General features: G+C 41.5%; 1 protein-coding gene across 12 annotated transcripts in view; it reads left to right on the forward strand.

The window, feature by feature from the left end:
• Nucleotides 1–14,740, forward strand: part of PBX1 (PBX homeobox 1) — a 205,490-nt gene that overhangs the window by 41,681 nt on the left and 149,069 nt on the right. For all 12 annotated transcript variants that reach the window (XM_077453035.1, XM_077453038.1, XM_077453028.1 and 9 more), the window contains one exon: nt 5,587–5,660. In XM_077453035.1, coding sequence (XP_077309161.1) covers nt 5,587–5,660 — 74 coding nt within the window. The remainder of the gene's footprint in view (nt 1–5,586; nt 5,661–14,740) is intronic.

Here is a 14,740-nt window from a genome sequence, read left to right on the forward strand (position 1 = left end):
TTACTCCCGCAATGTGCGCCGCCACGGGCGCGCATCGGGGAAGTTTTGTGTTTGCCGTGTCCCCCGGAGACAGACAAACGCAGATCGCTGTAAACGGCCAATCACAGCGGCCGTTTACAGCACGATCGGCCTATCCAATGAGAGATGATCTCATATGTAAGAAGGAAGAGATGAACGGCTGCAGCGGCCGTAAGTGAAAAAAAAAAAGTGAAAAGTGCCATCCTCCCCAGTGCTATCTGTCCCCAGTGCCACCTGTTAGTGCCACGTGTCATCAGTGCCATCTGTCATCAGTGCCACATATTAGTGTCACCTGTCATCAGTGCCATCTGTCATTGGTGCTACATATTAGTGCCACGTATCAGTGCCATCTGTCAGTGTCACGTGTCATTGTACTGGTGCTTCAGGGCCCTCAAAAGTGTAATAGGTAGTCAACAAGTTAGATGTGTAATTTATGCTCCTAGAACACCCGATGGCGCTCCCTGCATGTTGGGCCTCTCTATGTGGCCAGGCTGTGAAAAAGTCCCACACATGTGGTATTGTAATACTCAGGAGTAGCAGAATTTTTTGGGGGATGTCATTTGTGGTATACACATGCCATGTGAGAAAAATAACCTATTACAATAACAATTTTGTGAAAATAAAAATAAATAAAAAATCTTAATTTTGCAAAGAATTGTGGGAAAAAATTACATCAGAAAGCTCACCATTCCTCTTACTAAATACCTTGGAATGTCTACTTTCCAAAGGGTCATTTGGGGGGTATTTGTACTTTCCTGGCTTGGTCGGGTCACAAGAAGTGAGATAGGCCATCAGTACATCAGATGTGACCAATTTTGTATGATTCGCACCACAGCTTGTAGACTCTCTAACTTTCACAAAGACCAAATAATATCCACTAATTTGGGTTATTTTTACCAAAGATCTGTAGCTGTATAAATTGTGGCCAAAATTTATGAAGAAAAATTAATAATTTGCATAATTTTGTCACAGAAAGAAATGTTTTTTTTAAAAAAAAATTCGGTCTTTTTTTCATTTCTAGTGCAAAAAATAAAAACCCCAGAGGTGATCAAATACCACCAAAATAAATCTCTATTTGTGGGAAAAAAAGGACAAAAAATTAATTTGGGGGACAGTGTTGCATGACTGAGTAATTATCATTCAAAGGGTGAGAGCACCGAAATTGGTCTGGGCAGGAAGGGTGTTTAAGTGCCCAGTAGGCAAGTGGTTAACAATGGGAGAAACGTACGCGGCAGAATAACACATAACCCCTTAATAAACGGACTATAGCAGTACCAGGTTGCTTGCTGACATTAACAGCTCTGAGTCTCATTTTGAAGCTGTCATTGTTGGTAATGGGGCATCTGGGCCCTAAAATGTATCCCGGGCCTAGATTCCCAGAATCTGTGTGTTTTTTGGGGAGATAAGGACTTGAATCAGAAACTAGACCACTCCAAGGGTCCCCCCAGGCATACACCTCCCAAAGAGTAGTGTTCCCTTAAAGGCCAGGGCCCATAGTCAGTGGGTAAGAGGGAACCCTGCAGGCCCCTCCCATAGCCACTGACCTGGCTGGGTCTGTCACATCTCCTATGGGGATTTTTAAGTACTGTAGCTTGGCACCATTCCTCGAGCACACCATAATTTGAAAGCATGACATTTTTAGGTAGCTATTTACTCGACATAACGTAATCTTTAATATTTTACAAAAAAAAAATTGGGTTGTGTTTTGTGTGGGGTTAACCACTTAAAGGGGTTGTAAAACCTCTGTTTTTATCTTTTTTTTTTTTTTTTTAATTTTTATATTCAAATATGTCATACTTGCCTCTACTGTGCAGTTTGTCTTGCACAGAGTGGCCCCGGTCCTCCTCCTCCTGGGGTCCCTCAGCAGAGCTGATGGCTTCTCCCCGAGTGTCCACGTAGGAGAAGCGCTCTCCTTGTTGGACACCCGTATACACACACACACACACACACCCTATAGAATAAATTGGCTCTCATGACAATACTTTCTGTCACACTTTTATGCCGAATAAATTGATACCCAACATGTCACGCTTCAAAATTGCGCCCACTTGTGCAATGGCGACAAACTTAAAAAATTTCTACAGATTACCAGTTTTGAGTTAGAGGAGGTCTAGGGCTAGAATTATTGCTCTCGCTCTAACGATTACGGCGATAATTCATGTGTGGTATGAGCATCGTTTTCATATGCGTTTGATTCTGCACGTGAGCAGGTTGAAATGAGGCGCTTTAAAAAAAAAATAATTATTATATATATATATATATATATATATATATATATATATATATATATATATATATATATATATATATATATATATATATATATAAAATTATATCTTTATCCTCTTTTTTTTATTTTTTTTTTTTTTATTAACTTTTTCATTTTGACACTTAAAAAAAAAAATAATAATAATCATTTTGGGGTCACTTTTATTCCTATTGCAAAAAGACCTCCGCTCTCCTCCTATTTACACTAAAATGCAGTTCTCTTTTAAGAGCTATGGGCGGAAGTGACGCTTGATGTTGCTTCCATCCTACCATGCTATGGAGCCGAGTGGGGGCCATCTTCCCCTCAGTCGGTAGCCAGGCATCCACGGGAAAGGACCATCACCATCAAGCCAGTTCAGCAGGAACCGGGCGAATTTTGATCTATATAAAGAAAAGAGGTGCGCTGTCTGTCCAAATTTTAAATATCAGCAAAACATAGTGACAGATCCAATACAAATTTTTAAAACCGTGAATAAACTATATTATCATTAAAGTTTTTTTAGAAATATAAAGTTTAAATCCACATAACATTATCCAGTGCTTCAAAGTGCTCCAAACTTAAAATAAAATAAACACGTGCTCCATTGTTAGTGCGAGTTCAGAAAGCCGAGCCTCTTGCCGGATAGGAATAATCTCAATATTAAGAGATCACAAAGGCTTTTGATCCAAAGGAGGATCGATGTTCCCACCATCAGATTTCCAATTATGTTTGTAACCCTACAGCAATAGTGTCCCCACAGCAAGGATATGCAGCTAAAATTTCAAGCCACCAAACTCACTCCAATATAGGCATTGGTTAAAAACCAAGAATGAAGAAGCCTCATATTGCAGTATTTTATAAATCGTGATTTATTTTAGTGATATTGTACTTGCATTTAGAAAGGAAGCAAACAATCTGATCTGCACAACTGTGGGTCCAGATGGTATGCCCGTGCACAATGACGTCACAGATCTAGCTCCGACCAAAGCGTTTCTTGTAGTAGCCATACTCTGAAATAGGAGTCTCCTATCCCAGAGGACACTTTTTACTGGGAAATGCTTTGGATGAAGCTAGATGTATAAGTCATTTAGATCCATGTATGGCTTTCCCTGTTTATGAAAATTCAATCTATCGCTTTAACGTCTCACAAACAGGACAGCATTGCAGCCAATAAACTGCAGAGCTGATCCGTGTATTCTGACTGTGGGGAAATCTTCCTGTTGTCAGAATACAATGACACAGCGGGGAGGATTCCTGCATCCACAGTGTGTGTGTGTGGGGGGGGGGGGGGGGGGAGAGATTGGTTCATATATATTTATTTTTTATTTAGCCAGCTAGCTAAACTTTAAAAAAAAAAAAAAAAAATAACATAAAAACTGATGCATGAATGGGCAGCCTTGGTCTCAACATTGTTGAAAACTTGTAGACATTGCCATAATTAATTACCTTTTTGTCATTGTCTGTCTGGAGTGCCCAAAGATAAGTTAATTTTCAGATTCATAAACCCATGTCATTTATTGATACCAGAAACTATGATGGCAAGACTGGGTCTAATAGATCTGATGTATGAATATGTTGTATCATGATCTGTGCATCCAAAGCTACCATTTAAAAGTCGGATGATCTAAACCAGGGGTAGGAAACCTCGGCCCTCCAGCTGTGGTGAAACTGCAAGACTCTGACAATCGCAGCCATGACTCCTAGAGGCAGAGGCATGGTGGGATTTGTAGTTTCACCACAGCTGGAGTGCCGAGATTGCTTACTCCTGATTTAAACGACCTGTATATTTTCACATAGAACGTTTATATTGTATGTCCTAAAAGTGCAGCGCTAAATAAAATTACCATGTGCAAAACACCATATAGGACATAGTGCAAAGCCTTTGAGGTGAACAGAAAATCCAATCAAAAATGTCCTTATGCAAAATATATTATATTCATAAAGTGCAATGTTCATAAATTGATCATTAAGTGCTTCTGTGCAAACAATTCATGCATGTCAGTGTCCCACACTGGATAAGATCGATCCTGACGATGCAGTGCTTAGACATTCACCATTGTGACACCTTCACCATAAATCAGATGGGGGGGCTCACCAGATCACCAGTGATCTTCCTTATGCAAGAAGATCATTCAGCGCTTATTGGGATCTCTGATCCTCCGATGGAAATCCGGAAATTTTCCCCCTGCCTGCCTCACTTTGTTCCCCTTATTGTGACAAGATGATCCAGCTCACCGTCTCAGATGGGATGGATGGATGAATCCTCAGTTAAAATGGGTAAAAAAACAGGGAGACTCCTCATAGTGTAAAATGGTCTCAACCGTTTTACAGTAATACCTTGGTTTGAGAGCGTTTTTGCAAGACAAGCTAAATTTTTTAAATAAATGTTACCTTGATATACAAGAGATGTCTTGATATACAAGTAGCGGCATGTCACAACTGAGTATAAAAGAGGAGAGGCGCCTCTAAGTGTAGCAATATGGTTACATTTAATGAAGGAAAAAAAGTAATATAAGCAAGCAGAAAATAAAATATAATGCAATTACAAAGAAGAAGCTATACCGAGCAATCTGATGGTACAAGTACCAATATATGTTCCTTTTTAACGTTTCAAATGGTTTGGGTATCAAAGTAATATCTGATTTGTATGCTATCTTCTGTCTCAAAATTCTGAAACATGCTAGCCGCCTTATAGCTTGCTAGGCAATGGTGACGCCTGTATCCTCCTAGCGGTAGCGCAAATCCATGTGTGGTGGCGTGTTTGTTGTTTTTTTTTTTTTTTTATGGAGCTGTTCAAGATGGGCAGGGGACACTGTTTTATAAGTTGATTGATTGGCCTTAACTGGTACTGGGACGCTTAAAGGTGCTTACTCTTGGTTTCTTGGCACTTTAACTAAATGTACAATGTGACAAAGATTTATAGTAGCCATGCTCCAACCAGGGTTTGAAGCCTAGGGATTCCTTGAGCTGTGAGTTGTTGACTTCCCATGTAATGGTGCCTGCATAGTTCTAGGCCCAACGCCACTTGACAGAGCCATTGGCATGGCCCTTAAGGGTGGCATCCTCACCACCACTGTAAGGGGGGGGGGCGGGGGTATTCTTCCTACTGACCACCACTAATGTAGTGCAATTTTCGTAATGACCACCAATGGACTATGGGTTTCTTTGAGTAACAAAAGTTGAAAAGCTGGTTTAAAAGGATATAAAGCAACCTGTTTTTTCAAAGAGACTCTTACATTACTGGCTCCAATTTTGTATTTCTATTAGTGTGGTTGTTTGTATCCAGACTGATTTATTTTTTCTTTTTATACCATTTCTAGGAAACATGCCCTTAACTGCCACAGAATGAAGCCGGCGCTCTTCAATGTGCTTTGTGAAATTAAAGAAAAGACAGGTAAGGACATGGCCGGTGGAGTGGCTGTATAATTGACTGCTCGGTGCTCTGGCTAATCTACAGTTATACACTAATCACAAATGTGTGATGTACTACTTGATAGATGCATTTTTCTCTATATGGTATTTCATTGATGGATTGCCAAGTTTATAAGCGTAACCCTCTGTTGATAGACAGGCTTTGGAAACCGCTATAATTACACTTGCGATGTGACCAGAACTAATTGTATCCACACATTTTAAATCTGTTCTGCAGCATTTTCAAAATTTTTTGGAAACTGCGAAAAATCAAGACATGCTAGTGCTTGATGATCTTTTTAGAAACACCTTAAAAAGAAGTGGTTGTGCAGATGGGTTGGGTTAATTTTGTTACGGCTTTAGTGCATGTATTATAATTTAATCTTTCTTTGAAATTCGATCTCTTAGAAGGCATGGTTTCTTCATGGAAGATCTAGACGTTTGGATTTACAGTTGATACCATTTTTTGGCTAACTAGATTGTAGTGTAAGCTTTTGAGGCATGCTGGCCTCCACTTCATGCGCTCCTGCACTACAGTCTACTGCTAGTCAAATGGAAAATTGAGAGACCTTAATAAATGTAGTAATTTTTGTTTTTAGATTTGTTTCTACTTCTGAAATCAAGATGGCAAAGAGTATGTGGTGGCCCATTTCATATGCTATGATTATTCTTGGTGAGAGAAAAATAAGCAATTTTAAAGGCATTGTAAACCAGCCTACCTGCACCTTGTTTTTCACCTGCATAGGATGAGCATTGACCATGTTTCATGATGTCATTTGTTGCCCTGTATGCATAGCCTATAGTGGAGTAAATGTTCATTCCTGTGTTAGCCGTTTCTGTTTGTGTTCAAACATGAGACATGCTACATGGAATTGTACAGGTTGATGCATTACCCCTGTCTTAAGTACTGACGTTTCCTGTGAAGAAACTACATGTAGCACTAACCCCTGAAGGAGCTGTTGGTTTGATTTGGGCTTACCGTTACCTTCTTCTCCTCGATTTGTGTCTAGGCGTTTCCCGTGGTAGATGACCAGTAACTTTAGAGACTGATGACAGATCCGCATAAAGGGATTTTTATTGTAAAAAAGTAGACAACGGACAGTCTCCTTTTAAAATGGGATCAGAGGGTTAGGAAGGAAGTTCAGGTACTCTTATGCCGCGTACACACGATCGAATTGTATGACGTACTTAGTCCGTCATACAATCCGGCAGACTTTCTACCGAACGGACTTGGCCACACACGGATACACAAACAGTCCGACGAAAGCTTGCGCGATGACGTACAGCACGTACGACAGGACTAGAAATAGGAAGTCCAAGACACAGCAAAGCACCCTTTGGGCTCCTTCTGCTGACTTTGCGTTAGTGGAAGTTTGGTTAGAAACGATATGCGCTTTTCAGACTTCAGCTTAATTCGTCCGTTTTTTTTTTTTTTTTTATTTATTCTCGAATTGGAATATTAATCATAAGATGAGGATGAATAAAGACATTTGTGATAACTCTGTGTGAATATAAGCAGCAAAGCAACTTCACTTTTCTCGCATTATGAAGAAGAAAATAATGTGCTATATTAAAAGATCACAAAATTAGCAGCATGACGAATATGCTAGCTTCAATACGAACACTAGTTTTACAAGACAGAACGCTTCCGGCCTGTAAATCCTTTCTGGGCATGCGCCATTCTTAGTCCGTCGGACTAGCATACTGACGAACGTATTGTCCGCTGAAACCAAAGTACAACGGGAAGATTGGTGTGCAAACCGGCCTTCTTAATACTCCGGACTTCACGCTGAAAAAGTCAGCTGAAGCCCACACACGATCGGATTGTCCGTTGAAATGCGTTTCAATGGACTAAGTACGTCATAAAATTCGATCGTGTGTACGCGGCATTAGTGTCAAAGTCAATAATGAAGGACTTGCTTACTTTGACTAAATCCAGAGAATAGCCATTCACAACTGGCTGTTCACTCAAGTTGGATAGTCCCTCTCTCACAAGGCCTAGCAGCCAACAAGGTGCTTCACTCAGGAACAAGTCTCTGCCACAGAAGTTGTAGAACTTACAGGAAACTAAAACTTGTGGAACACGCGTGTGATATCTGGATCTTTCAGCCAGCTTGGCGATACCCACGAGACAGGTTTCACTTAGGTACTTCAGCCCCACCAGGCTCTTGCTAAGAAGCCAACCTGTACGTGGCCTTCTTCTGAAGAGTCCTCCCCTGGATAGCTACAAAGTTACTGGGCCTCTCCAACTACCGGAGACTGCACCGGACCACCTCGGAATCCTTCTTTAGTTTCCTTGCCTCGGGCTAGCCAGCCCTGAGACAATACGTCGGGTGGATCCGCACCCCAGGCCATAGCCTTCCTGGGGTCTGGTCAGGAGGACCAGGACCATAGAGCCAGAACTTACTTCTGGACAGGAACCCCGAACCATGTGACAGCCGCATCTTAAGTACTCTCTCCCAGAAAGCACAGTAAGAGTGACACTCCCACTGGGCAGGCTCCAAGAGAGAATAAACTTAAAGCACCCAACTAGACTGTGGTTCTGTGCCTGCCAGAAGAGACAACGCCCCTTGTGGTCAGGCTGAACATCCTATGGTCCAATCAGACTGATGCTGAGGTCCAAATGTAGAACAATTGTACCCAAACAAAACTGCAGTTCAGGTGTAACCTTAACTTTCAAAAACATAGCGCGTGTTCTTCAGAAGCCGGGCTACATACATATCTCACAATCCCTAGTTTCTCAGTCCAGTGTTCTGCAGGGGAGAGCCAAACGGTAATTAGATCTAATACAGACTCAGACAGGCAGAGCAATTAGAGAGAGATCCAATTGTGGGCTTTCATCACATCCGCACTCCCGCATTTGTAATGCAGCACAGAGGAAATGGTGAGGCATATTTTGGACATTTTGTGACCAAGACCATGAAGTTGCATCTCTTTAACGAATAGGGACAAGCTAGGTGAAATAATATATGGATATGGGCAAATCGATCAGCCATGAAAAAATGCAGCCACAACATGTGAGCCAATCATGACAAACTAACAATGCATGGAACATAACTACACTAATGCTTAGATTAAACAATGAAGATATTTAAAAGTGTACAGTGCCTTTTTTAAAGCACCTGGATGGGTGGCTAGTCCACATATTAGGGAGAACTGTCGAGTTGGTTTGTGACTGGCTTTGTCCATTATTATTGTACAGGAAGTCAATCACTTTTTTGTTCCCTTTAAAGTCTTTCTTGTATTTGCTGAGGCAGTTTATAACACTGTGTGGGGCATAGACATCATTCCTCTTCATCAGTTTACTTATGGCGACCAATGTGGACAATGCCTGTTTTAATGTATATTGACATAGCCGTTTGTCTTCAGTGCATTTGTCAGAGTGATGACACGGGGGGGGGGGGGGGGGGTCGCCTGAACAAACATTTTTCATGGTAGAATAGCCATGTATTTAATTTAAAAAATTTAAAAATGTACATATTTAAAGACATTACATCTTTTGTGTGAGATTTAGGCCCTGTTCACACTTGTGAATGGGTCCATTGGAGATTACCATGTGGGAGACCCAGGGGTTCAGTCTATTGGCTGCTGGCGGCAGTGACTCTTGAAAGCTATGGGAGGCCGACATGTTTTGAAGCTGATCATGGCCACTCACATGTAATTGTTTCTGGGTTGATTCCCTGGATACAGACTGTGTCCAGGGCCGAATGTTTGCAGGTAATTGCTGCATGAGCGGCCATGATTAGCTGCGGGAGCTGTCAGACTGCCATTGCACATAGCTTTAAGGAACCCATTCCCAACTTCGGGGGGGGGGGGGGGGGGGTCCTAGGTGGTTGGGTTTAGGTCTACTCTAAATGTACCAGAGAGAGAAAAACTTAACTACATATGACTCAAATTTTAGCTGCTTCCTGTGAACTTCCATGCTGTAGAGCTTAGATGGGGGAAATCTAAGGATTTCCAAAGTGTGTGTGTGTGTGTGTGTGTGTTTCCAAACTGTGGCCAGATGTGGCTCTTTTGCTTGCCTTTTATCTGGCCCTTGGGGCACTATATCTCTGACACCATAGATGTCTGAACATTTTCTACTGCCACGGCCCACACTCCCATCCTCTTAAAGTCTGAAGGACTGTAAACAGTTTTTTTTTTTTTTTTTTTTTTTTTTTTTTAGGGTACCCCTGTTCTAAATGTTCTACATTGCAGTCCAGTAGTAAGGGATCCAATTAGAAACAGTAGTATATTTTCAAAGACTGTTTGTATTGCAGCAAACTGCATGACAACGTGGTCTTTGTGAACAAGCCCTAATGTATTGTAAAAAGAAATCTGTTTACTGCAAACATTACTTACTGTGTTTAACTTCTTATGTGCTCTGCTCAGTGTACCTTCCCTTACTGCACTTTTAATATTCAATCTGTTCAAAACTCACAGCCTCCAGCATTTTCCACTACCTGATACCTACATTTTGAACTCCTATAGTTGATGTTGTGAAGGAGTTCAAAGAGCACAGAAAACGCACCAACTGTAACCGCTAATCATATTTTAGCATACAAATCAAATCCATGAAATGTAAATGCAAACCTCCTGAGAGAAACGCTGTGTCTACCATTGTTGGCTTCTCCTTTGACATTGCTAGTCGCCTGGCTGTCATGCTGGCCCTTTGAGCTTCGCTAACCAGAAATGATCATGCAGGCAGTTCAAACTTCTCTTGTAAGCTTGCTATACATGGCAAACTTCAGATGTTAATGGGCCTGGTGGCATAATCCAACCAAAATCATCAGTCCAGTCCAACCACTGTCATACCTTTCTTGCCCTTTTGGCGGGTGTAGGGTGAGTGGTGATATTTACATGGAAAGCCAGCACGCCATGGGTAAACCTCAAAAATTTAATATATTGAGGTTCAGCTTTAAGGTGCATAATTGTAATGTGCAATCAAGAAGTGTGAGAGAGACCTATCCACCAATGTTGGGGGTGCCTCCATGGACTTCTTGTTGAAGGAGCCTTGGAAGGTGAAATGTCGGATATGGCTTGTTCTGGTATTATGATAACTGCAGTTGTTGAAATACTATAGCCAGCAGGAGAGATTTGTCAATCTATGCTGAATGAGCGAACGTAATGATGATCGATCGCAACACTGATCGAAATTCCTCCAGTCCCTGCCGAACTAGCCAAATTTTAGATCCACCTATCCTCCTTTTACTGCTTACTGTCCACTAAGGTCAATTCCCCAAGGTTTACTTTAGCCTTACGGAATTAGCTACCTGATGATACATAGCAGTTACTATACAAGATTTATATATAACTCTTTACAACATGAGAGCAGATGGCAGTTACAGTACAGTTCAAGAGAAAACGGAGGCCCTGCTTGTTAGCGCTTTACAGTTCTTTGCCTCCTATTGACCATACACTATTGTAATAAAAAAAAAAGTGTAGTTCCCTTCTATTTTGGACATTTTTTTTTTTTCTCTGGTTTGCTGTCATTTAGCTTCTACTCCCACACTGCACTCCCGGCTATCCTTCTTTCTTTCTCTCCATTCTGTCTCCCGCACAGCCGTGCCTGCTAGTGGTAGGGCCATCAGTCCATTCAGTTCGGGCATGAATTAGTATGACAGGCAGCTTGCAGGAAATGTTACCTGTTCCTCTGCATTCCAGGCTCTTGCTTTGCCTCCAGTGCTGTTAACCCCTTTATTTCGGGCACATAAAACCATAATGACATTGTGTGCATAATACCCTCAAATGTATTCTTTAATATAAATGTAAATCTGCACTGCAGAACTTAGCAATATGTTAAATTTGCTGAAGAGGAGTAAATCACATGAGTTGTACATTAAAAATTGCATTACAGCAGAATGTGTCGTGTTTGGCCCACGGCATGCAAGATGGTCCAAGGGCTAGACAAAGGGCTTTGCTGTGGTTTTCTCTAACTGACTTGCTTGTAGTTCCAATAAGCTCAATAATATCTTGTGCCCAATATATGAAGGGTTAGTAAATGGTCGAGGTGGCTGCAGCAGTTTAACATGGCTCATCTCGACCATGATCAGGATGGCAGATTGTTAGCTCTTGTGGGGGGCAGGAACTGACATGGATAACACTTAAACAAGTGCTGTGCAATATACTGACACTATATAAATATAGGGAAGACTCTGTTTAAAGCCAAGCGAGGCTGCAGCAACAGAGGGGAAAAAAAAAAAATCTGATTTGCCAGTTGATTGCACCTTCTCTGTTCACACTGACCAATAGACACCAGAGAAACGTGAATGGACAATCTGACCATCCCACAGACCAAGCTTGTGCCCCCAAAAGGAATGCTTGGGGTGAACAAGTCTTTCTAGTAAGACACCCGAAGGGGAGGGACATGCAGACAACCCTGGAGCAAGCTTCAACATTAATTTCTAACCATTTTGATATATGGCTATGCAGGACTGTTGGAGGCCTGTGGACATAAATCTGGTAGTAATGGGAACCTTAAAGAGGAACTTCATTCCCCCCATGTGTTTTTGTTTATTCGTTTTGCTGTAATCTGCCACTAGCACGTGATTGATCCATGCTTTTTCAGCCGCAGTGAATGGAAGCTGATGCCTTCTGCGAAATAGGATAGGAAGTTAGGCTAGATCAGAAAAATAAATACCTCCTCGGATCTTGGTGTCAATTTTTTCCAGCCAAGAAATGGCCATTTAGTAAAAGTAATCCAGTTGGTTCTACAGCTGCCCGATCACTATTACAGTAGCAAGGGGTGTAAATGTAAGCAAATTATGCCACCCGCGACTCGTCGCTGTGATCATTACAGTGAATGCAAGAACTCTAGGGTCATAATTTATGGCTAACACCAAATTGATAACTTTTCAAAAGTTTATAAAGCAAGAAAATATTAGGTACCAGAATTTTCAGTCTTGATATGTGTGGTATCTGTTTGCTCTAAGGAAAAACATTTTTTTTTTTTTTTTTTTTTTAGGCCTCATGCATGTGGGGAAATTTGAAAAAGCCCCTATGAATGCAAGAACTGATGACAGAAAAAAATGCTAAAAGTCTCATATTGCACCCACATTTGTGCACTTATAGCATTTGAGTACATTCTGTTGGCTAGAATATTCATTTATTTAATGTTTTTACGTTCATATGCACGTTTTCTCCTTATAAGTTCCTCTCAGCTTGTGTGTGTGGTGGGGGGGTTTCTCTCTCCTGTAAGCACTCCTCAAATACTCCTGTAAAAGCCTATATGTGCATGGCCATAAGACTAACATAAACATGCTTTTACAGGCAGGAAAAAAAGCATACGGGCTGTAAAGTGTGTGTGTGTGTGTGTGTGTTTTAAGGCCACGTGCATGAGGCCTTACATTTTTTCCCAACAATGAAGTATTCAATTATGTTTGTGTGTAGTAGTTTATTTATTTTTTATATTGTAGTGCATTTTGGCCCTAAATATGCTTTGATAAACAGCTGCGCAAATACTATGCAACGTAACAAATTGCAACAGTCACAATCCCCCCCCCCCCAAGGCTTCTGCTTTCAGAAAATGTGTAACATCTGGGGCTTCGACGTAATTTTAATGAGAATTTTTTATTTTATTTTTTACTGTGTATGAATTCAGAAAAATTGCCCCAGGGAGCGAAGGCCCACTTTACCAGCATACCTCTAATCTGTGATTGTCAGATATACCTGTCATAGGTGTGGACAGCAGCACCGACTTCCTGCATGATAGAAAAGACAAATGGAGGGCTGTGCACTGTCATGGTTTTTTTTTTAATAGAGAAAAAAAAATAGTATTTGTTATGCTGACATATTTATAATGTTAAAGCAGTAGTAAACGTTGTGAAGGAAAAAAAGTTTCACCCTGCAAGGCAATGTCATAATGTGCTAATATGCATCCCATACTAGCACAATGAGAGACTTGCCTTAAACTGAAGGCCTCCAGCGGCACCCTGTCATTGCTGCTAGGGCTTCCATCTTCACCCGGTCTTCTTTCCAGGTTCGCGGACTCCACATGTGCACGGGAATCGCTGTTTATGCCCTTTCTTCCTTCAAAGCAGTCACCGGCGGCTACACAGGTAACTGTTTTCCTAAACGGTGCACATTTAGGAGATGATGTGTCCGCTTTATTATAAGCTTACCTGTAGGTAAAAATAGCAGACACAGCTTTACTACCTCTTTAAGACTATACAGCACAAAGATTGTTTTGGTGAGGGGGAGAAAACAAAACAAACATATTGCACTACATAGGAAGATCGATCAATAAATGATCCTATGTAAAAGGACAGACGGATCTGAAGGGAAAACGTAGTTAGAATTCATTTAAATCGATTTGTTTCTTATGTGGGATGATGGCCTTCAAGTAAAAGATAGGTTTAACCACTTGCTTACTGGGCACTTAAACCCCCCTCAGTCCCAGACCAATTTTCAGCTTTCAGCGCTGATGCACTTTGAGTGACAATTGCGCGGGCATACAACACTGTACCCAAATGAAATTTTTATCATTTTTTTCCCACAAATAGAGCTTTCTTTTGGTGGTATTTAGTTACAGCTCGGAGTTTTATTTTTTGCTAAACAAACAAAAAAAGATGCAAAAAAAAAAAAAAATAAAAAAAAATCATGTTTTAATAGTTTGTTATAAAATTTTGCAAACGGGTCATTTTTCTCCTTCATTGAAGTGCGCTGATTAGGCGGCACTGATGGGCTGCATTGGTGGGCACTGATGGGCTGCATTGGTGGGCACTGATGGGCTGCATTGGTGGGCACTGATGGGCTGCATTGGTGGGCACTGATGGGCTGCACTGGTGGGCACTGATAGGCATAGTTAAGGCGGCACTAATAGGCACAGATAAGGCGGCACCGATGGGCACAGATAAGGCGGCACTGATGGGCAAAGATGGGCACAGATAAGATGGCACGGATGGGTGGCGCGGATAAGTGGCACGGATGGGTGGCACGGATGGGCACTGATAGGTACCACAGATAGATGGGACTGATGGGCACTGATAGGTGGCACTGATAGGTGGCTCTGATAGGTGGCACTGCTGGGCACTGATGGGCGGCACTGCTGGGCACTGATGGGCGGCACTGCTGGGCACTGATGGG

This window comes from Lithobates pipiens, unplaced genomic scaffold (genome assembly GCF_037356315.1).
Source record: "Lithobates pipiens isolate NorthernLeopardFrog02 unplaced genomic scaffold, aLitPip1_a1.2 Scaffold_23, whole genome shotgun sequence".
Classification (NCBI taxonomy): Eukaryota; Metazoa; Chordata; class Amphibia; order Anura; family Ranidae; genus Lithobates; species Lithobates pipiens.